Source organism: Quercus suber, unplaced genomic scaffold (genome assembly GCF_002906115.3).
Source record: "Quercus suber isolate HL8 unplaced genomic scaffold, Cork oak 2.0 scaffold_1012, whole genome shotgun sequence".
Lineage (NCBI taxonomy): Eukaryota > Viridiplantae > Streptophyta > Magnoliopsida > Fagales > Fagaceae > Quercus > Quercus suber.
Genome location: NW_027070424.1, coordinates 109,040 through 133,891, shown reverse-complemented (window position 1 = coordinate 133,891; position 24,852 = coordinate 109,040). Strand labels below are relative to the sequence as shown.

Sequence of the window (24,852 nt, the reverse complement as noted above, 5' to 3'; positions counted from 1 at the left end):
GAAAACGAATAAGAACAATTGAGAAGTAATTCAAGAAGAAGACAAAAGCGAAAGAAACCGATAAAACCAAAAGAAAAAAAAGCCCGTTGCACAGGGGGACAATGTTGTCCAAAACAGTAGGACTTTTTCTCCCTTGCATTTTCTCTCTAGTTTTCTTCCTATTTTAGGGAGATTGCATTTTGGTAGCCCAAGGAGAAAATTCCTAGGTTTCACTAGTTTTCTTGGATTTTATTAAAAAATAACTTTAAAACCCAATCTATATATTAGTCAGGCAACGTTTCAAATATATTTGGTTTCTAACAATTCGAGCTCTCTGCACTCAATTTTGACCAATGAATTTGCACTTGGAAATCAAGTGTCTTAAACTCGATTTCACTCACTTGGAAATTGAGTGTCTCACACTCGATTTTCTCAGAGCAAAACCAAGTCCTCTGGACTCGATTTGTTAGAAATAAAATTTGTTTCAAACATTTCCTAACTAATAATATAGTTTGGGTTTTATAGTTATTTTTTAATAAAATCCAGTTTTCTTCCCCATTTTCTCCTCTAACTAAACACACAAAAAAATATAATTTTTTCTCCCTCTATTCCATCTCTCTCAAAATCACCACAAACAAATGGGGTCTTACTTGCGTCATGTCTCATTCTATTAATATCATGAGTATTAGGTTTAGCCACGAGGGATTTTTTTTTTGAAGACTTGTATGCATTTTAGAAAATTTTGTGCTTATTTATTTATTGGCTATTTTTCACTATAAATACTGATTCTCATTGTGGGTTGGAAATTTTTTTGTAATTTTGATGATACTGATTTGCTTTTGATTCTCTCTCTCTATCTCTTTATTTTATATTTTATATTTTTTTATTTTTTTGGGTTTTGGTTTTGGTTTTGGTTTGACAGTGGTATGGAATTTTTCGTGATTTTGGATTTTTTTTCTCACCCACTATGAGAAGAGAAACAACAAGGAAAGGAACAAAGAATAAGAATTGTTCACATAAAAAAAAGAAAAAAAAAAAAAAAAAACTTATTATTTTTATTTTATTTTATTTTAATTTAGCATTTGAAATTCTGCTATAGAAAATAGAATTTGAAAAATGTATTCTAGACAAAATGACTTATAAATTCTCAAATGTTCAACCAAACAGTATTTTTTTTTTCCCATAATGCATTTTGTGCCAAGAAATTTGCGAAAATGCATTCCAGTTGATGTTCCAAACACTACGTTAGTCATTTGCAGCAGCCAGCAAGGGTGTAAATGCGTAATATTCACATTGTAATGCCTTGCTAAAATCAACTTCATCATGAATAAACTACAAGTAACGTGCTTGACATATTACTTGAGGTGACAAATGGGCAGCAAGGATGATTGTCCATTAAACCACTTATTACTCATTTAAATAACTACTCAATAATAATGTTTTTTTTTTTTTTTTTTTTTTTGGTTAGTTACTAAGTTAATCCCGTGTCTAAGCAGACCCGGAACCCGACCAACCCGGCCGGAAAACCGACTGAACCAACGCCGGCGATGGTCGACAGTGGGTCTCTGCCCAGAAAACTCAAGACCGGCAGGTCGGTTGATGGGTTTAAGCATGAAAACCCGATTTTCAACCGACCCGACCGAAAAACCTGTTCTATGTCGATTTTACATTGAGATTGGCCTGATCTCGTTGAGATCTACCGAGATCTCTTCGAGATCTGGTCAGATCTAGCAAAAACCAAAGATTTCGGTGAACTCCGGCAACGATTTCTGCAAAATTCGGTGACTATTTACACAGTCCAAAACCGACTGGCGAACCGCTGACATCTAACCACTCGAATTGCTTCCGTCGGAGGTGAGTCCAGGTTTGGGAGACTCGATCAGGTCGGGTCAGTTCCGGGTTGGGCACAAACCCGACCTGGACCGACTCGTGGACAGGCCTAGATTCAATATCCATTACTCAAACATATATATACACACACACACAACTATTATTATAGGCGAAACTATACTATTTGTTTCTAAAGTTTATCTTGTGAGCGCTATTAGTCCCTTAAGTTTTAAAAATAAGTGGTATTAGTCTTTTGGTTAACTTCAATTAGAAATATTGCTTACGTAGTTAATGGAATACTGAGTTGTCATTTTTTTTTAATGATGTGACATTTTTAATAAAAAATTACAAAATTATTTACAACTGGTACATCTTTTACAATTTATTACAAGTGCTTTTACAAACTAATGAATGGCATATAAGTCATTATCTTTTTTTATTTTGCTAAAAAAATCTTAGACTCTCTAATATCTTCCTATGACCCAAGCACTTCATCTTCCTGCCATTCTTCCAACCATTGTGGCTGCAACTGCCGCTCTTCCACTGCCGTAGCGACTCCTCCAAGTGGCCTTCGTTGCTCCACTGCAGCAACCAACACAAGCTCTGTCCTTCGCCATTCTCCATGAATGTCCATTGACTGCTTATCTCCTAAAGATCTTTATGTTTCTTTGTTTAGATTTGTTTCCAAAGGATTCATAAATAGCATGAAAATATGTTTAAATTTGCTTCATTATAAATCTAGATTTGTTTCCAAAGGATTCATAAATAGCATGAAAAAATGTTTAAATTTGTTTCATTATAAATCTTCAAATGTTTGAAGTATTATATTCAAGTTTTATTTTCCTTAAAAAAAAAAATTTGAAAAAAAAATTGGCCCTTTTTCTTTCTCTGCCATTAACCAATGGTAGTCACTGTGGGAATCTTTGTTGCCTATCACTTTTGTTGTTCTCAAAATATTTGTTGGTTTCTTGCTCTTGACACTAGACTACTCTCGTTAACAAGAGAGGATTTGTGGCCAATCAATTTAGATTAGAAAGAGAGTTACGTAAAAGACTTTGTATCCTCAAAGGCAGTTCTCTTCAACTCATATCTGGATTTTTGTTAAGAGGGTTTCCAGTAAATTATTGTTGGCTTTGAGGTGGTCCGGCCACTTGATTAGAAAACTGGAAACCGATGAAGCAAAGAAAGTAAATAGGGGAGGAGAGAGTGAGGGGCTCAAGCCAATCCTATCTTTCTTTTTTTCTTTTTCTTTTTTTTAGCGTAAGAATAAATAAAATCCAATTAAAGATTACATTGCAACTTTATAATTAAATAGTTGATATGGTATAGGACACTTAAGTTGCCACATCAATTTATAAGTGTCTACAGTAAAATTATAAATGCCACGTCACTTTTCCGTTAGCCAAAGGACTACTGTCACTCATTTTTTAAACTTTAGGGATCAATAGTGCTCACTTGAAACTTAAGGGACCAAATGCGCTCACAAGGTAAACTTCAAGAACCAATAATATAGTTTTGTCATTATTATATACATAATTACAAATAGTAGAAATCTCTAAATTAACCAAAATATCCTTAAAACTTCAAAAGTGATGATCCAAATCCCCCCAAACTCCAAACACACAGAAAATGCTTTTGAAACTTCACATATGACTAAAATACCCCCAAAATTATTGACCCTAAAAACATTCTGTGAGACCAAAATATCCCTAGAATTCTAAAATGACCAAATTCCCTTCAAACTGACCAAAATACCTCGAACATCTAAAACAACCACCCTTGAAAGCTCCAAAATGAACCCCCTCCCAAAAAAAAAAAAAAAAAACTACCCCCCCCCCCCCCCCCAAAAAAAAAGAAGAAGAAGAAGAGTCCTAAATAATTATGGGAATTAAAAAATGACCAAAGTATCCCATAAAAACTAAAAAATGACCAAAATTACTAGAATAATCTTGAAACATCTAAAATGACTACAATACTCTCAAAATAACCAAAATACCTCCCAAACTCTAACATGATTATAATATCTCTAAAACCTTTAAAATGAACAAAATATGTCTGAAATGTCCAAAATAACCCTTAGAACCTCTAAAATGATCAAAATGTACCCAAAATATCGCCAAACTTTGAAATGACAAAAATAACCCTAAAGCCTGTAAAATGACAAAAACACCATTGAAATGTTCCACATGGCCAAAGTAACATTGAAACCTCCAAAATAACCATTATACTCTCAAAACTTATAAATTGTGTACTAGACATTGTGGAGGCATAGCCAATCGCTAATCAAAGGCACCACAAGAGCAAGAAAGGGGGTTACAAAAGTAACACATTATACTAAGGCTAAGAAAAATAATGTGATGTTAAAAAATTGCCATTTCAGTTTGTAGACTAATAAAGTTTTTTATGACAAAACAATATGTGCTACACTGATCTGATCATTTAAGAACTGTACAAATGTTTCCTAAAAAAAAAGAACTGTACATAGACTATGATTATGCAAATGAGCCACTACTCTCTTAACTTTGACTTAGTGTATATACAGTTGGGACTAGTTTTAGTTCGTAATGAAAAAGGTTCAGAGCCAGCTTTAATGTCCCCAAGGAAATGACGGTATTTATCGATGACGCTTGTAGATGCCACTCTAATGGATGATTCAACACGAGCTGGTTCCTATAGGAAGCACAAATAAATGAATAATACAAAATTAAGTAGTGAAAAACCAGCTTCAATGTAATTAGTACCATATTTTATACCTGAGTCTGATTATCTCTTACAGGAAGAAAGATTCCCCATAAGACGTATCCTGCTTCGAGCCGTGCAATAGCATCTATAAACACAACTTGATGTCATCACAATGAAAAATCATGTAAACACAAATATTTACAATGCTTATAGATGAATATATATATATATATTTTAAATTTTTAATAAAATATTGGAAATCATTTCAATATTGAAATTTCAAACTTACAGTGGCACCCTTATATAATTTTCACTAATTCCTAGGCCCGCATTATTTAATATCATTTAGAGGAACAACTAGAGTCCTAGTTTTTTTGTTTTTGTTTTTTTTCCCCCTCCAATTTTCAATACTATATATTAAAATCCAAAAATTTCCAAATAGTAAAAACTATAAATCATAAAAAGAAAGTGCCACTTAATGGAAGAAAAATGATCTTAGAAAACTAAATATCTAATTGTGTAACTTTACAAGAGACGAGATGGGGTTCAAGTTACACTAACTTTACAAGAGCCATATTTCTAGACCATTAATTTCTATTATAAGGGTGGAAAAACACTCATGCAATATAAAAAGTAAATAACATATTTGAGTCAGATAAAAAGCCAGATAACTCACTCTGTGAGTCCACATGCAGCTGTTTTGATGTAAATATCAACAAATCCACACCCTCAATGCGGATTCTCAAAATTACATTTTCGTCCTCCATCAGCTCAGACAGGCAGGAAATGCTCTCTTTGGATCTACAAGTATAACCGACAGATGCCCTTAAAGATAAATATATAAAAAGAAGCAGAGGCAGAGATTGTCTCATAAAAATCAGATGTCAAAACGAACCTCTCAATTTTATCATCAGGAGAAAAATATAGTGCAATGTCATTCAGATCAGGATAATCATTCTGGAAAAGATCTGCCCAAATTTGGGATCGCGGAAGCAGCATAACTCGAAGGGTTAGAGGCAATCTTAGTGATAACTCATATGCCCTGCCACTAACAGTCCGTGGAGGTTGAGCCCGTAACCCACGATAAATGTCACCAGTTTGAGCCAGCAGCCCACGATAAATGTCACCAGGTTTGGCAGCAACAAGAATGCTTCCCCTGAAGAAAGAAGGCAATGAAAACTTTGTGAAAATGTAGAATGCTATAATCTCGCATGTATATATGCCCTGAACATAATAAGAAACAATCTAATAGACAAAATACAGGAAATATCTGCTCTATGAATCCAATGAAACAATCTGTTCAACAAAATGACGGAAAATTTTTACTTCCATTAATTCATGAATGACTCCAAACATCATGAGATAAGAGGTTCTATGCAAAACCATGAAGATCTACTTCCAGGTAGCAGTAACACGAATGCCTCCCCCAAAGAATGAGGCAATGAAAACTTCTTGAAAACTCTAGAATGCTATAATATCATAAGGTATAAGCCCTGCACATATTAAGAAACAATCTAATGGACAGAATATAGGAAATATATGCCTTACGAATCCTATGAAACAATCTATTCAACAAATTGACAGAAACGTTTTATTTCCGTCCATTCTTTTAATGAATGAATGACTCCAAACATCATGAAAGAATAGGTTCCAGGCAAACCATGAAGAGACTGGCTACCCACCTCCAGGTTGCATGTAGAGCAGGGAGATAATCACGGTATAGCTTGAATTTAAGTAGACTATTCAGCAATTCACTTTCTTCAGCATCAGAGTTCTCACGTTTAAAGAAAGCTTGGAATTTACCACCTACACAAATACAGGAACAGCAATTAGATAAAGCAACCAGGTTACTAAATAGTTATACTGCCAAATACACTCCCAACCGTAACACAAATTGATATTATGACTTACTTTATTTTATTTCAAAATGTAAGCATATCAATTTTATATTTTGGTTCACAAAATGATATTATATCCATATGGCACATGTGTATTTTAACGTCTAGAATTCCTGAATTTAATAAGCACACCCCAATAAGATTGAAGCAGCTTTGTTCTAATTGAAAAGTTGTAGTAGCTTATATAAATCTATAATAAATAAGTCCCCTACCTCACTTCTATTTTTCTTTTGGGCTAATTACCAATTTGATTCTAACATTTGCCTATGTGTTAAGATGGTCCCTAATGTTTCAAATATGTCATTTTAGTCCCAAACCTTTTGGTGTCACGTCATTTTAAACCTTCCATGTGGACTGCCTTGTGTTCTTCTGTATCAGAAAAAAGATAGCTATAGGCACTAATTGCTATACTTGTCATTGTCAACAACACATGTATGATAATATTGTTAGGCCCCCCCAAAACCTTTGTGATTAATTTTTAAAAAGTAATTACATGGAATGGAATCAGGGCATCCCTAACCTTTTGGTATAGGCCTCCATGTGGATTGCCTCGTGTTCTTCTGTATCTCTGTGTCAGGAATCAGGGCATCCACTTTCTCATTCTTTGGTATCTTAGAGTAAGAAAATGGAGCATCCACTTTCTCAATAAGAAGCTCCTTTTTGGAAGCTAGAAGAGCTTCATTTCCTGACATGACCATGTTCTTTTGTATCTTTGTGTCAGGAATCAGGGCATCCACTTTCTCAATAACACGCCCCATTTTGGAAGCTAGAAGAGCTTCATTTCCTGACATGACCATGTTCTTCTGTATCTTTTTGTCAGGAATCAGGGCATCCACTTTCTCAATAACACGCCCCATTTTGGAAGCTAGAAGAGCTTCATTTCCTGACATGACTGTGTTCTTCTGTATCTTTTTATCAGGAACCAGGGCATCCACTTTCTCATTCTTCTGTATCTTTGTGTCACGAATCAGGGCATCCACTTTCTCAATAACAAGCTCCTTTTTGCAATCTAGAAGAGCTTCATTTCCTGACATAGAGATCATTCCATCGTTCAATTGCACCCAAAGACAAAAACACATTTAATAGCACAGAAAAATTAGGCAAGAGCATTAAACTTGTATATAATCATATAAGAGTAGCTTGTACCACCAATTTTTTGGCATAGCCTGTTGGCAAAGGTGCTTAAAAGACTTCTACTTAGGTTTGCATGGTAATTTGCCTTTTAAAAAAAAATTATATATAAATATATAAATATATATATATATATATTCACCCAGTCCCAATTCACATCACTCTGAACATCACTATTCATACCTCACAGTTTAAATTATGATTAATTGATACTCAAAATAAGTGACCAGATTCATATGATCAACTTTCCAACTTAATTCAAATTAGACCAGTACATAAGACTAAGCATTTTATGCCACATCCTTTTATACCAAGATATAATGCCTGAAGAAAAATCAGTTGTCATGGTTGAGAGAAACATCCCTACTTAATTAAATTACTTCTAAAAAGTTGAATGGTATAAATTACCTGGCTTGGGCACACTTGAAATCATTCTGTGGGGGAATCAAATGTTGAAATAGTTGGTGGATAACCCTCGCAATAAGAAAGATCCTACTTATGACGATAGGATGAGTGAGGATTCTATTGTTATGGGATACTTATGAAATCATTGTCATTGTTGTTTGAGAGTTATAGTGATCCTAATAATTTATGGCATCAATTACTATAGTGCTGGCTACTACTGATTTAGAGAGAAATAAACACAACATTGTTAGCAATTTATGATTGGTTCTTTGTTATCTGGTTTCAACTTTGATCAATGTGGGTTCAAAGATCAAATCCTTGCTAGTAAGATCTAACCTACAACTGCTAATGCTTATTCTGAATTCTTGATCTCCTCCTTGGGATAGAACTCCATTGTCACTCCATTTAGACTCTTCTGCTTTACAAGCAATGGAGGCTGTGGTATTGTGGTGGTAGTGGAGGCCTGGGCTTTCGTGGTTGCAGTCATTATACTGGATGTGGTGATAGGAAGTGCGATCATTGTGGTGGTGCTAATCATACTAAGCGTTATTGTTGGGTGAAATATGGCAAGTCAAATTATGTGCATCAGATCATTGATGGTATAACCCAACCACAGCTTGCTTCTACTCCATTTGGGCATGCAACTCCTAGTTCTAGTTCTCATGATGCAGTCACTACTCAACTTAGCAAGTTCATTCAACAATTATGCATTGTACTTCCCTCTTCTTCCATTGCTACATTAATAGATTCAAAAAAAGTTGCATGTATGGCCAATTCATCGCCATCGGTCATATTGTCCTCTTTTTCTAATTTGACTCTTGTTAAACACTAATATCATTTTAGTTGATGGTTCTTCTCGGCTTGGCTTATTGGTTGTGGAGCTTGTCTTAATAACTTTTGGTTTGTCATGGGTTATGCCTAGATTGATCCCAGATTTGCTTTTTCGCTGGTGGAATTGGTTGGGGAAGCATTCATCTCAAATTTGGAACTTAGTTCCGTTGTGCATCCTATCGTGTATTTGGAAGGAACGAAATCGGAGGACTTTTGAGGATTTGGATAGTTCAAGTGTTCAGATGATTGCCTCTTTTAGTGGGACGCTTTTTGATTGGTCTCGGGCTTGGAGAATCACAACTAGTGATTCTCTCCCCTCTTTTCTTAGCTCTCTTTCTCTTTTGTAAATCTTTCTGTTGTTTAGTTTTTTTTTTTTGTTTTTTTTTTTGTTTTCTTCTTCTTGTATTTTCTGGGTTTGCTCTATGTTCTTCATGCATAGAGTAACCTTTCGTATATATAACATTCTTACTTATCAAAAAAAAAAAAAGTGTTCTTCATGACTTCATCCTACTAAGTCATTATCTTTACCATCTAATCTTTATAATTCTGATTTTCCTTTTGAATTGCTCTCTGTTTGACTAAGGTGTTACAGTGGTCTATAACCTATGATCCCACTTCTTGTCTTTCAGGACCATAAGACCAAGAAGATGATTTGTTCAGGCCATGAAAATGATGGACTGTACTATCTAGATCATGATGGCTCTTCCTCCTTCACCTCCTCTGCTTTGAGTGCTACCATGTCTCAATTTCAGGGGCATTTTGCTTTGGGTCATCCGTACTTAGCCAAACTCAAGTCCACCATTCCTCCTACATTGAGTCACCTGTCCTCACTGCATGGAGTCACCTGTCCTTAGCCCAGCAGTAGATCCTTCCTTATTCATCTCTAATGAGCCCACTAGCGAGATTGGTATTTTTTAGCAACCCATAATGTATGGGGCTTTAGAGTTTTCAGCCTAACTAACCCAGCATCCACCTTCAGTGCCTATCGATATTTTTAAGTTAAAATGGACTTGGGTCCGTTTAACATTAAAATTAATGGGTAAATTTGACTTTTGCCTCGTAAAATCAGATCGCACACATCTCTCCTTCTGAGTAAAATTCACATTAAGTTTTGGAAACTGCCCTTCTCTCCATAAATCCTTTCCTGACTTCCCACACCCATTGAAATGTTTCTATACTTGATTCTTCTGTATTCCAGTGTTCTCTCTCAACCCTCCACCACTGGCAGCCACCTTCTCCCAAATTCTTGATACCCACCAGCAACCACATTCTCTGGAATGTGTAGAGGTTTAGTGGGCTGTGGTGGTTCAGGGTTTTGTTTTGAATAAGCATTAGGCTGGGAACTTTTCTGGTTGGTATAAGGGACATGTTGAGTCTGGTTAATGATATTGGGCTGGGAAAGTTTAGTTGTATCAGGTCATAGAATGGATAGGGAAAGGGGTTTGCGATGGATGTAGGGACTAAAGCTGGTTTGGCCAACAAAAAGGTGGTGGTTGTGGGAAGAGGATGGGTAATGGGTTAGATGAATGAGGCAGAAGAAAAAAAATGGTTGACGGGGTTGAGTTGGTGGTGGTGTCGGCTGTATTGGAGGTGGCAGAAGTAAAGGAAGTGGTGGTTAAATAGACTGTGGTTGGTTAGGGGAATTCAGAAAAGTTATTTATTAATCATTAGCAAATTGGAATATAGAAAAAACTACCATTATAAGAATTTGAAATTCAAAAGAACTGAGAACAGTGACATGAGATAGGTTGTGAAGACTAGACAAAGTACTCTTTATAAGAGCAACTTTCACGCATCAGGAATTCTAACTTTCTCACACCAAAATATTGAGATTGACAGTTACTTCATTTGGAATTTATTGATGAAGAAACAAACTGTCACCCCCTTTCTTTGTTCAGATGATCAATTGGGTGATATCCTCACAAAATTGTTAGCTCATGACTTGTTTCAGCATTGTCTTTCAAGCTAGACTTGTTTCAGCATTGTCTTTCAAGCTAGACATGTTTGATTTGTATGTTCCAGCTTGAGGGGAGGTGTTAAGAGTCAATTTATATTGTTTTTATATTAGCATGTTAATAAGGGAATTTTTGTAATCATGCCAGAGCTCATTAATGTAGTCTAAACCTTTTCTCAAATAATATACAATATATAATAATTAACCTTGCAATAACTGTGGTAGAACTTGAATACCCAGGAAAAAGAGTTATCACCTTTTACTGTCTTTGATACTTGAGGTGCCTGTTTATTGATTGTTGAATTGAGTTGCACACTGCCGAACCTAGGAGGCTTCATCATAAGTCCTGAAGGTCCAAGTCTAGGATTTGCTTGCACCCTGAAAGTTGATGACTTTGGAGTGGCAGTTCTAAATCCAACTGGATTACTCTGTGACGATGCTGTGAAACATGTAGGACCAGATCTTGGGCCAAATTTCATTTGCAAAGGAGAGACTTTTTGGGGGGCTGAAGATAGCTTAATGACTTCGACAGTTGGCATGTACTTCACTTTGCCAGTTGGAATAGGCTTTTGCCTTTTAGAATTAGCCTGCCACCCCGAACTGGGAACTTCTGTATGCATAGTTCTCTTTTTGTCTTCCTTCACACCAGCTTCTGGCAAAACTGTGTCTCCTGACAGACACGATTCACAAACCCAATCCCTTGGAACCTTTGAGTGATAAACCTGCATGCAATAACTGAAAAATGGAGAAAAATGGCAGCATGTTCAGGAAAAGAACCGGAATAGTATTCTTTGCAATGTATTAAAAAAGAAAATGTCAAGGCATCATAATTATGGCGTAGTCAAGACAGAACTCAGAAATACCATTTTTTTAGAAACTAGCAAGGGGAAAGAAAAAAAAAAAAGAGAGAGAATAAACCTGACGATCAAATCTATTCTTTCCAGGTGGCCTTATAATTTTGAGAGTAAAAGATAAAAAGATTCTCATTGTTCAAGAGCTGGAGGTCCATTGTATCATGAAAGAACCGGCATATCAGGCCTATATGGGAAGAGAAGACCACCTCAATTAAGTCTCCTTGCTTATAGAACAAGAGTAATCATGCATACTTAAAAGTTGTTATATTGTGGGTGTTTTAAAGATGTTGTGGCCTAAGTATATTGTAGACACATGTTAGTACACAGTTAGACTAGAGTCAGCTCCTATATATACCCTACTTAGGGTTCATTATATTACACAAATCTGAATATCAAGATATAGCAGCTAAGGTTTTCTACAGTGGACATAGGCTGTTAAGCCGAACCACATCAATTCCTCTCTTTCGCTCTCTCTCTCTACATTCTACATCACTTCATTTTCTCTCATTTGTTTTAATCTGGGAATAAAGCCTCTTTTTAGGGGCCTCACTAGGGTTTAAGAAGCCCACAGCCAACCATCGCTCAACTTAGTCACCGCTAACCATCACTACTGAGCTTAGCACTGCCAACCATCATTTGGATTAGTCTTCATCGGCCACCATCCCAGCATATTTCAAAGTAGTTTCCCTCAAAACTCAGCCTTCAGATCTTCCTTTTCGGCCACCAAGCATACCAATCAACATGTTTTTGAGAGATATGTCAAATGACCTCTTGAATGCACTGCCACATGCCTCCCAAACTTCTGGCCACCATTACATGCAACACCAGAAGCTACTCATGCGCTGCACACGCCAAACACCCAACATATCATATCAGCCACTTCAGCCCAAGAGCATCCCATGTGTCACCTACTTAGCTAGATACGTCAGCCTTAGTCCACATCATCATCATGTCAACACTATGTCATGTCATACCTCTGCCTCTGGATGCCATTAACTAGCATTGACTGGCATAGATTGGCCACTGTTTTCCTCTGGGCAGGGCACTTTCCCACTGTTTTTGCATAGATTCCAACTTTGGGGTCCGTTTTCCCAATTAAGGCTCCCAAGTTACACAAATTGGCCCACCACTTATTCCTTTTAGGTTCAATCTATGTAAAATCCTCAAACTTGCACACACATGCTTCACCACAATTTTGTCCTCTTCCGATGTTCCTTAGGCCACCAGTTTAGCCATCTTCTAGCCATAGTAGTCAATGACATTGCCAACGTTTTGCACGATGTGTTCCACATTGTGCTTGGCCATTCAACATCTGATCCAGTCACTCATGGTCATCTCCAAGGCATATTCACAAGCTTATGTTCCAAACTCAAGCCATAATCAAACTTCTCCCTTGAGTTTAAAGAGAAAAGTTAAAGATATTATGGGTATGTTATAGATGCCATGACCAAAATATATTGTAGGTCCATGTTAGTATAGCTAATGCGGGAGATGAAAGAAGATTTTTATTAGTATTATTTATATTTGCAAGTCAATTGTATTTTTATATTTTGGGTCCTAGTAGTTTATTGGGCTATTAGTATTTTAATTTGGAAGTAAGGTTATTTTTGTAATAAGGCAATTAGGGTTTTGATGTAGGACAACCTAGGCTTCCTTTATGTTTGCAAGTCAATTGTATTTATATGTTTTAGGTCCTACTAGTTTATCAGGCTATTAGTATTTTAATTTGGACGCAAGGTTATTTTTGTAATAAGGCAATTAGGGTTTTGATGTAGGACAACCTAGGCTTCCCACCTAAAATTAATCCCATTGTAGACCTTAGGCTTCACCACCTAAGGTTGTTTGGATTCACCACCAAACCTAATGCAAACTTTGCATGAATAATCTCAATATAATATTAATAATCGTCTCAATACAAAGAAATCAAAGCTTTATATACAGCTTCTAGGAATCATAATGATAAAGATAAACTCTCCTACTACGAATCCTAAACAATCTCAAATATTAATCAGATAATCCTAAACAATATCAAATACTAATCAAATATTAAACTAATCTTTTTTCTTTTTTTTTTGATAGGTAACAAAAAATTTTATTAAGAAAAAAATAGCCAACCCAAGTACATAGGGGATGTACTATAGGGGCAAAAATCAAGAACCAAAATTACAATGATCAAGAAAAACAAGAACAATGCAACAGAGTCACACTCCAAACAAGGAGAGTGTAAGAAAAAGGACTTAATTTCTAGCAAGGACCTTTTGCATCCCTCAAAGTATCTAGAATTTCTTTCACTCCAAATACACCACATCAAGCAATGCGGCACAAGTCTCCAAAAGTTTATATTGCAATGTTGCCCAAAATTAATTTGCCAAGACTCAAACAACTCAATTACCTTCTGTGGAATAACCCAATGAAGTCCAAACAAACACAACACCAAAGACCACATCTCAAAAGCTATGGGGGCAATAAAGCAGAAGATGATCCACCAATTCCTCACACCTCTTACACATGTAACACCAATCAAGAACAGTAATGCGCCTTTTGCGAATGTTATCCGTTGTAAGAATCTTACCAAAAGAAGTTGATCATGAAAAGAAAGCCACCCTTGGAGAAACCTTCGATTGCCATACCAACCTCCAAGGGAAATAAAAAGTAGGAGGGTAGAAAGAAAGATAAAAAATGCTAACCTCAAAATGTCTACTCCTTGTTGGCTTCCACAAAATTTATTAAGGCCAACCCCCGCACTTTCGAAGAGTAAACAATGTCCATAAACCTCAAAAGACTCTTCCTCCCAATCCTAGGGTGGACGATGAAAATGAAAATTCCAATGAATCCTCCGACCAGACCAACCCATAACCTCACTAAAGAGTCCCTTGCTCCACTAAGACAGTAAAGTTCTGGAAAAGTCTCTTAAGAGAACAATCCCCACATCACACATGCTTCCAAAATTTCACTCTAGTACCATCACCCACATCATATCGTAGGAGTTTAGAGAAGTTCAACCAGCCACTTCTAATAAACCTCCAGAGGCTAACACCGTACACACTTGTCACCTTTTTCATACATCAACCACTCCAAACATTCCCATATTTCGCCATAATGCATCTGTCTCTAAACCATACCTCCACAACCACTTGCCCAACAGAGCAGAGTTAAAACTTCTCAATCGTCTTATGCCTAGCCCCCTAACTTGTATTGACTGACAAACCTTAGCCCATTTTACCATGTGTAATTTAGAGTCACCACTAATACCACTAAAGAAAATCTCTCTGTAATTTCTCCATGCGATTAGCAATCTTCCTAGGTATAGGAAGAATTGAAAGGAAATAAGTAGGTGAGGAGGAGAGGGTATTTTTAATAAGAGTTACCTTACCCCCTTTAGATAAATAAAGACTCTTACATCCTACTAGTCTTCACTCCATCTTCTCTAATATAGGATTCCAAATTGGCAACTCCTTGAATTTAGCATCTAAAAGAAGTCCCAACTCCTTGAATTTAGGATCCAAAAGAAGTCCCAAATATTTCAAAGGAAGGGAAGAATGCCTACAACCCAACAACTCCACCAACACATCTATATTATTTACTTCTCCAATTGGTATCAACTTAGTGTAGTCAAAGGCGAGCCGAGCGCTCGCCTAGGCGCCCGAGCTAGGCGAGGCGTCGCTAAGGCGCCTTAAAGGCTCTAAGGCAAGGTGCCTTTAGTGAGGCACTTACCTTTAGAGCCTAGGTGAGCAAGGCGACTGCCTTAAGCCATGAAAAAGGCGCTAAGGCGAGAGCCTCAAGTTGTTGTTTTTTTTTAAATTTTTTTTTTTTTTTTTTATAGAAGTTTGTTGTGAAACCTATTTAAGATTATTAATTTCAAAAGGCATGTTATAAAACCTATTGTTAGTTAAATTAATTTACAAATTTGTTTTGTAAAACTTATTCTTATATAGAAGCTTGATGTAAAACGTATTGTTAGAATTAACTAATAGAGCCTAAACCATGCTAATCTTATTTTGAAATAATTTTATAGACCTAATTTCTTCATGCTTCATATTGAAAAAAACTTCATTATAATATTATAATACACTAGGTACATATGATTTAAGTTCTATATGTATAATAAATATATTAAGAATTTGGCGCCTTGATTTACTCAGGCTAGTGCCTTTCTGTCACCTCACGCCTTGGGCGATAAAAGGCCTTGGCGCCTTAAGGTCGCCTTTCGCTTTTGACTACCTTGCCCCAAATTTATTCTTAAACCTGAAACTTCCTCAAATCTAGTCAGAATCACCCTCAAAGTAATCTAAGGATATGAAATTTCATCATCATCATAACTCAAACTAAATAAATAAAAACATTAAAATCTAAAATTATCCAATGAAAATCCAAAATAAGATATTGAGACAATTTCTGGTTATACTCTTGCATCAGGTTTCCTACGCCAAATAGATCTAGGGTTTAGCAATTCTTTATAAAAAAAACTATTGTAATCCTTTGAGTTAGTTGATATTTTGATAAATGAAAAAAAATGGCCTTTAGGTGTGTCTTTGGTCTAGTGTTGACTCCAATTCCACCCTAGGTGCTAACACTTAATAGTTTTCTGGCTTGGTGCTGAATCCAAGCCAAGCCTAAATACTGACTCCTAGGTCATATTTCTTTATTTTCCTATAGTTTCATTTTGTTTTGGTTGTCTTGCGTCAATAGGGTTAGTCTAGAGTTAGCTCCTATAAATACCCTACTTAGTGTTAATTGTTGCACCCTTTAGGCAAGCTGTAGCTACTAAGAACTTTCCGCTGTAGACATAAGCCATCAAGACAAACCACATTAAGGGCATGTTTGGTTTGTTGTAATAGGTCTTGCAATAACTATAAGATTATTTGGTTGCATCTTTATAATAAGTAATAGTTTTTCCTTAGGAATAGCTCAATAGCTCTTCCTTAAATTGAGGAATAGCTATTCCTCTCTAGAAGGACTTTAATAACTATTTTTTAGTAAGTGCAATAACTTTTATGATTAATATATTTCCAAAAAAATCAAACTTTCCATATGTACATAAAAATATAAAAATAAAATCATCAAGATATAATCTCTCCCACAAATTTATAAAATATTATTTTTAGAAAATATAAGTGAATAAGTAAGATATTTCATTAATACAAATCTAGAGTTTTATTAGAATATTAAAACCAAACATATGAATAGTTTTAGTTATTCCATTACAACATCTTTCATTCGCAATAATAAAGCTTACCATTCCTATCATAATTTCCATTTAGTGTACCAAATGTTTCCTATTTCTTTCTCTTGCTTCCGCATTCTCTCCTACATTTTTTATTTTTTTATTTTCTTATTTATATTTTAACAAAAATTATGGAAATAAACATTATTAATCTCATTTTTCATAAAACTCATAATTAGAAGACACTATCCAGGAAATAAATGGAAAAAAAAAAAAGAAAAAAAAGTGAAATGAATTGCACAGGCGTACAAAGGTGTTAGGGGGCTAAGAGTATTATCATACATGTGTTGACGAGTATAGCAATTATTGCATAGAACTATCTTCTCTCTATACTGATCACTACCACATATCTCACAAGATTCAACCTGCAAGGTGGAAAAGTATCACAACTGAATTCCCAATAGAAGAACCAATCAGTGACAGAATAAACGAAATTTAATTAAGTTCAATCAAGATTTTCTAGTCAACTTCTGGAATTTAATTGATATCCTAAACAATCTCAAATACTAATCAAATATTAAACTAATCTTTTTTTTTTTTTTTTTTTTTGATAGGTAACAAAAAATTTTATTAAGAAAAAAATAGCCAACCCGAGTACATTGGGGATGTACTATGGGGGCAAAAATCAAGAACCAAAATTACAATGATCAAGAAAAACAAGAACAATGCGACAGAGCCACACTCCAAACAAGGAGTGTAAGAAAAATGACTTAATTTCTAGCAAGGACCTTTTGCATCCCTTAAAGCATCTAGAATTTCTTTAACTCCAAATACACCACATCAAGCAATGCGGCACAAGTCTCCAAAAGTTTATATTGCGATGTTGCCCGAAATTAATTTGCCAAGACTCAAACAACTCAATTACCTTCTGTGGAATAACCCAATGAAGTCCAAACAAACACAACACCAAAGACCACATCTCAAAAGCTATGGGGGCAATAAAGCAGAAGATGATCCATTGATTCCTCACACCTCTTACACATGTAACACCAATCAAGAACAATAATGCGCCTTTTGCGAATGTTATCAGATTGCGAATGTTATCAGATGTAAGAATCTTACCAAAAGAAGTTGATCATGAAAAGAAAGCCACCCTTGGAGGAACCTTCGATTGCCATACCAACCTCCAAGGGAAATAAAAAGTAGGAGGGTAGAAAGAAAGATAAAAAATGCTAACCTCAAAATGTCTACTCCTTGTTGGCTTCCAACAAAATTTATTAGGGCCAACCCCCGCACTTTCGAAGAGTAAACAATGTCCATAAACCTCAAAAGACTCTTCCTCCCAATCCTCGGGTGGACGAAGAAAATGAAAATTCCAATGAATCCTCCGACCAGACCAACCCATAACCTCACTAAAGAGTCCCTTACTCCACTAAGACAGTAAAGTTCTGGAAAAGTCTCTTAAGAGAACAATCCCCACATCACACATGCTTCCAAAATTTCACTCTAGTACCATCACCCACATCATACCGTAGGAGTTTAGAAAAGTTCAACCTGCCACTTCTAATAAACCTCCAGAGGCTAACACCATACACACTTGTCACCTTTTTCGTACATCAACCACTCCAAACATTCCCATATTTTGCCATAATGCATCTGTCTCTAAACCACACCTCCACAACCACTTGCCCAATAGAGCAGAGTTAAAACTTCTCAATCGTCTTATGCCTAGCCCCCTAACCTGTATTGACTGACAAACCTTAGCCCATTTAACCATGTGTAATTTAGAGTCACCACTAATACCACTAAAGAAAATCTCTCTGTAATTTCTCCATGCGATTAGCAATCTTCCTAGGTATAGGAAGAATTGAAAGGAAATAAGTAGGTGAGGAGGAGAGGGTATTTTTAATAAGAGTTACCTTACCCCTTTTAGATAAATAAAAACTCTTACATCCTACTAGTCTTCACTCCATCTTCTCTAATATAGGATTCCAAATTGACAACTCCTTGAACTTAGCATCTAAAAGAAGTCCCAACTCCTTGAATTTAGGATACAAAAGAAGTCCCAAATATTTCAAAGGAAGAGAAGAATGCCTACAACCCAACAACTCCACCAACACATCTATATTATTTACCTCTCCAATTGGTATCAACTCAGTGTAGTCAAAGGCGAGCCGGGCGCCCGAGCTAGGCGAGGCGTCGCTAAGGCGCCTTGAAGGCTCTAAGGCGAGGTGCCTTTAGTGAGGCACTTGCCTTTAGAGCCTAGGTGAGCAAGGCGACCGCCTTAAGCCATGAAAAAGGCGCTAAGGCGAGAGCCACAAGTTGTTGTTTTTTTTTTTTTAAACTTAATTTTTTTTTTTTTATAGAAGTTTGTTGTGAAACCTATTTAAGATTATTAATTTCAAAAGGCATGTTATAAAACCTATTGTTAGTTAAATTAATTTACAAATTTGTTTTGTAAAACTTATTCTTATATAGAAGCTTGATGTAAAACGTATTGTTAGAATTAACTAATAGAGCCTAAACCATGCTAATCTTATTTTGAAATAATTTTATAGACCTAATTTCTTGATGCTTCATATTGAAAAAAACTTCATTATAATATTATAATACACTAGGTACATATGATTTAAGTTCTATATGTATAATAAATATATTAAGAATTTGGCGCCTTGCTTTACTTAGGCTAGTGCCTTTCTGTCACCTGCCTTGGGCGATAAAAGGCCTTGGCGCCTTAAGGTCGCCTTTTGCTTTTGACTACCTGCCCCAAATTTATTCTTAAACCTGAAACTTCCTCAAATCTAGTCAGAATCACCCTCAAAGTAATCTAAGGATATGAAATTTCATCATTATCATAACTCAAACTAAATAAATAAAAACATTAAAATCTAAAATTATCCAATGAAAATCCAAAATAAGATATTGAGACAATTTCTGGTTATACTCTTGCATCAGGTTTCCTACGCCAAATAGATCTAGGGTTTAGCAATTCTTTATAAAAAAATTATTGTAATCCTTTGAGTTAGTTGATATTTTGATAAATGAAAAAAAATGGCCTTTAGGTGTGTCTTTGGTCTAGTGTTGACTCCAATTCCACCCTAGGTGCTAACACTTAATAGTTTTCTTGCTTGGTGTTGAATCCAAGCTAAGCCTAAGTACTGACTCCTAGGTCATATTTCTTTATTTTCCTATAGTTTCATTTTGTTTTGGTTGTCTTGCGTCAATAGGGTTAGTCTAGAGTTAGCTCCTATATATACCCTACTTAGTGTTAATTGTTGCACCCTTTAGGCAAGTTGTAGCTACTAAGAACTTTCCGCTGTGGACATAAGCTATCAAGCCAAACCACATTAAGGGCATGTTTGGTTTGTTGTAATAGGTCTTGCAATAACTATAAGATTATTTGGTTGCATCTTTATAATAAGTAATAGTTTTTCCTTAGGAATAGCTCAATAGCTCTTCCTTAAATTGAGGAATAGCTATTCCTCTCTAGAAGGACTTTAATAACTATTTTTTGGTAAGTGCAATAACTTTTATGATTAATATATTTCCAAAAAAATCAAACTTTCCATATGTACATAAAAATATAAAAATAAAATCATCAAGATATAATCTCTCCCTCAAATTTATAAAATATTATTTTTAGAGAATATAAGTGAATAAGTAAGATATTTCATTAATACAAATCTAGAGTTTTATTAGAATATTAAAACCAAACATATGAATAGTTTTAGTTATTCCATTACAACATCTTTCATTCGCAATAATAAAGCTTACCATTCCTATCATAATTTCCATTTAGTGTACCAAATGTTTCCTATTTCTTTCTCTTGCTTCCGCATTCTCTCCTACATTTTTTTTTTATTTTCTTATTTATATTTTAACAAAAATTATGGAAATAAACATTATTAATCTCATTTTTCATAAAACTCATAATTAGAAGACACTATCCAGGAAAAAAAGAAAAAAAGAAAAAAAAGTGAAATGAATTGCACAGGCGTACAAAGGTGTTAGGGGGCTAAGAGTATTATCATACATGTGTTGACGAGTATAGCAATTATTGCATAGAACTATCTTCTCTCTATACTGATCACTACCACATATCTCACAAGATTCAACCTGCAAGGTGGAAAAGTATCACAACTGAATTCCCAATAGAAGAACCAATCAGTGACAGAATAAACGAAATTTAATTAAGTTCAATCAAGATTTTCTAGTCAACTTCTGGAATTTAATTGATAAAATTTACTTGCTCTAGTCTGGCCAGCAATCACTCAGCATATGCACGGAGGCACAGTGCTGGTGACAAATTCAATCATCTGCAATATTTTAACATTCACACTCCTACACTATCCTAAAAAAGGCATTATCATATGGATATGTACAAACTGCGGAAGCAGGACCATTTCTATTCAAATTGTTAGAGCATGAGAATTTTTTGATATCATAAGTTTCTTGATAGGTAATAAAAATTTCAAAAAAGGAAGCAAGAAAAATCATGGGACACAGATGGAGTGCACAGAATGTATACCCAAAGTTCCTTACAAACAATTACCAATATGATGAGTCAGAGAAATTCAGCATCTAGTGGGTATGCTCGCATCCAATGACATCCAATAGGATAAGGACAATACAAACTGAAATTTGAATGTCTCTATAGATATCAAGAGGTAAAGAAGCTAGATTCCTATCGGCACACCAAGTATCATGGGAGACGCTATCTTATCAATCTACCATCACCAACAGTTCCATCTTGCTCTAATTGTCTTCCAAACACCAAGCCCACAAGTATGATGAACAAGCTGCAGGGACCAACTCCCTACCCCCTTTTCCATTTTTTATTCCCACCAATCTCCTCTATAGGTGAAATCATAGCACCATGTATTTTCTTTACATGAAGAACTCTTCTTAAATGTTGTTCCCCAAGGAAATACATTGGAATTGAATGCCTCCAAACAACATAAAATAATAAATTTTCATATATAAAGGGACCAATCACACGAAGTGTGACAATCCCCTTTTTTACACTCATATGATTTAGGTGATTCATACTTATATTAAGTGAGTAGCACATGGGATCCTACCAAAGTCAATACAATTTTTAAATTTTGACAACATTGTGTACTCAAATTAGTTTAAAAGGAAATATAGATTACAAAAGCAAAAAAAAAAAAAAAAAAATGAATCACAATATTTTAAAAACTAATTAATTTTGACAACATTGTGTACTCAAATTAGTTTAAAAGGAAATATAGATTACAAAAGCAAAAAAAAAAAAAAAAAAATGAATCACAATATTTTAAAAACTAATTACATGGAGTGAACAGAATATCTACACCCAGTCAAGAACAATTTAGAATTTCCTCTGTTAAATTATTCTCAAATTTAAATTGAAAGGTAAATTCAAGCTCAATTTTTTTTGGGATAATTCAAAAAAGATCAATTTATATCACCAAATTGTTTTAACTTTTTTGGATAATTCGATAATTACAATAGGAGAGGAGAGATTTGAACCCTATACGTCTCCATTGGAAACACTAGAGGTGCATGTTAAGTAACAAGGCTCTTGACTTAATTACAGGTAAAATACTTATAATTCACCATCCAATTCCCACCCAAATTGTCAGCCATAGAGATTCACCCACTACCCAATTAATTCTATCCCCCAACCCATCACCTTGGCCGAAACACTAACCCCTCAAAATCCCAACCTCTGTCATGCAATGTGGTCACACCAACAACTTCAAAAGCCGGCTCCCTACTCAACAACAACTCACTCCATCAACATACACACAAATGGCTAAACTAAAATTATAGGCTCCTAATTTGCCACATTGTTGAAATCCAAGTTCCACTCTACCCAATCAACAACCCATAACCAATACTTTCCCAATAAGTCCTCCATGACATTGTTTCACCACCAAGAACCCACCACATAACTAAAGCAGGCCAATAAATCCGCAAACTACTAAAAAAAATCATTGAAGTTGTGTAATTTTGTAGAATTTAGTTGAAATTGAACAAATTGGGATATACTTGTTTCTGGGTGGTATTGAAATTTTGTGTGGGATTCTTCATGGAGGGTAGAGATTGTCGTCTGCATAGTTTATTGGTAAGGATTAATATCTGCCTCTTCATTTCGTGGCATTAATTGGAAACTGAACTTAATTAGTTCAGGTGGTGTCTTTGATGGTGGTGGTGTTTTATGGTGAACTTTTGGTGATCATGTGGTGGTCTCACCAACATTATTTATCCCCCAACTCAATACACAAAAATAAATTTAAAAAATTATATTAAAAAGAAGAGGAGGAGAAAGAAAGGTTGCAATTTTCATTTACTTACATAGCAAGTAACAAGCTGGAGTTTTCTATAAAGTTTGTAAACAATCTTGTAATTACTATGTCAAACAAGGGCTCAATGCCAAAGCATTTGCAAATGATTTTTTATTTTTTTTCATTTGCTTTTTTCTTTTTAAAAAAATAAAGAGTATTAGGTTAGTTCATCAAAATTTGTAGAACTGCTTTAATCTCCTCAAGTTCTCATTTTCTAACAACCTTTTTTAAAAACAACAACCAAACCTTAGTCCCAAAACCCAAATTGTCAAACTGCTTCAATTATATTATTTTAGTTTAGTTCCTCAACAAACTTCAAATCCAAAATTTGAGGAAAACAGAGCAAGTTTCCAGTAGCAATACTTGAACTTTAACAGTCTTTTATCCTTACTCAAATTAAAAACACACACACAAAAACTATAGATTTTTATTGATTTAGCCATTGTATTTGTATTTACTAATAAAGAGGAATTAAACCATAAGTAGTAAATCACAGGACAAGTTGTGGATGAGAGAGTGTCCAGGAGCTAAAAGAAAGTTGATCCAAAATGCACAAACCATACATATATATAAACCAAAAAAGGGGGCAATAAATATAAACAGGAAAACCCAAATAATTTTTTCTCAAAAAAAGAAAAAAAGAAAAAAGAAAAAAAAAGAACGGTCAAGATGAGAGCTGAAACAGAAAAAAGCAAATATATAAATGAAGAAAGAATTTTTTTTAAGGTAAAAATTCAAGGGAAAATAATTACACTTTTGCATCATTAAAAATAATTATATTTTTGCAATGTTTCTTGTGTGCATAGATAACACCTCTCTTTTTCTGCACTGTAAAAGAAATATTATTACATATAAATAATGGGTATTCCTGTAAACAAAACCCAGATTCAATTGCTTTGTTTGGATCGCAGGACTTTGGCACATGGATTTGGATTTGGGTGATTAAAATTCAAATACCTTGTTTGGATAGTTTAAAAAAGGATGAAGGATTTGGATTTGACAAATCCACCAAGGTTTAAATCCCTTGAATTTGAAATAACTTTTAAATCCATAAGACATATTTCAATATTTATAGACTTGGAATTAAAGCATTTCAAATCCATCGCTTAAAAATTCAAAATTCAAGTCTAAATGCATTTAACTTTTTAGCCAAGTAAAAGAAATACAGCCATTGAAATATAAATAAATTTCCAGAATAGCAAAACCCCAATAGCCCATAAAATTGCAATATTTTCCTAATAAATAAATAAATCAAAGAAGCAAAACCCCAATTAGACCATAAAATTGCAACATTTTTTTAATAAATAAACAAATAAAAGAAGCAAAACCCACTTCACCCAGTTAACAATTCACAACAAAAGTCACAAAATATAAATAAATAAATAAATCCCAACAAATTTAATATTTTAAAAAACAGTAATAACCAAAAAAAAAATATGAAAGAGAAATAAGAATAAAGAATAAAGAATTTAAGAGTACGAGTGTGGGGACAAAAGCAAAAATACCTGTCTCTGTGTAACATTCGGTCGCATTGTTTGTCGGTTTTGTCCCTTTCTTTTTTCTCTTGAAGAAAGAGAAAAGATTTTTGCGGTGGATTAACAGTGAAACTTCTTCTTCTTCTTCTTGTTTGAAGAGAAAGAGACTGAGTATGTGTTTGGGTTCAGCGTTTCCTGGCGTTTCTCGTTTTCTCTTTTCTTTTCTTTTATTATTATTATTATTATTATTTCTTTTTTTATCCACGCGTTTCAGCCTTTAGAGACAATACTGTAGTAAAATATTCACGCGTTTTACTGTT

General features: G+C 34.8%; 1 protein-coding gene across 4 annotated transcripts; it reads right to left on the bottom strand.

Moving 5' to 3' along the window:
- Positions 1–4,144: 4,144 nt before the first annotated feature.
- Positions 4,145–24,754, bottom strand: LOC112036043 (uncharacterized). 4 transcript variants are annotated; one of them, XM_065768871.1, is made up of 9 exons: positions 24,563–24,754; positions 11,629–11,748; positions 10,967–11,445; positions 6,910–7,416; positions 6,174–6,297; positions 5,387–5,647; positions 5,168–5,292; positions 4,563–4,636; positions 4,145–4,479 (listed from the first exon to the last, which is right to left on the bottom strand). In XM_065768871.1, the coding sequence occupies exons 3-9, from the start codon at positions 11,436–11,438 to the stop codon at positions 4,318–4,320; spliced, it is 1,725 nt and encodes a 574-aa protein (XP_065624943.1). In that variant the 5' UTR covers positions 11,439–11,445; positions 11,629–11,748; positions 24,563–24,754; the 3' UTR covers positions 4,145–4,317. The 4 variants fall into 4 exon arrangements, with proteins under 4 accessions (XP_065624943.1, XP_065624942.1, XP_065624940.1 ...); XM_065768870.1 differs by lacking the exon at positions 24,563–24,754 and adding an exon at positions 17,071–17,188; XM_065768868.1 differs by lacking the exon at positions 11,629–11,748.
- Between the last annotated feature and the right edge of the window lie 98 nt (positions 24,755–24,852).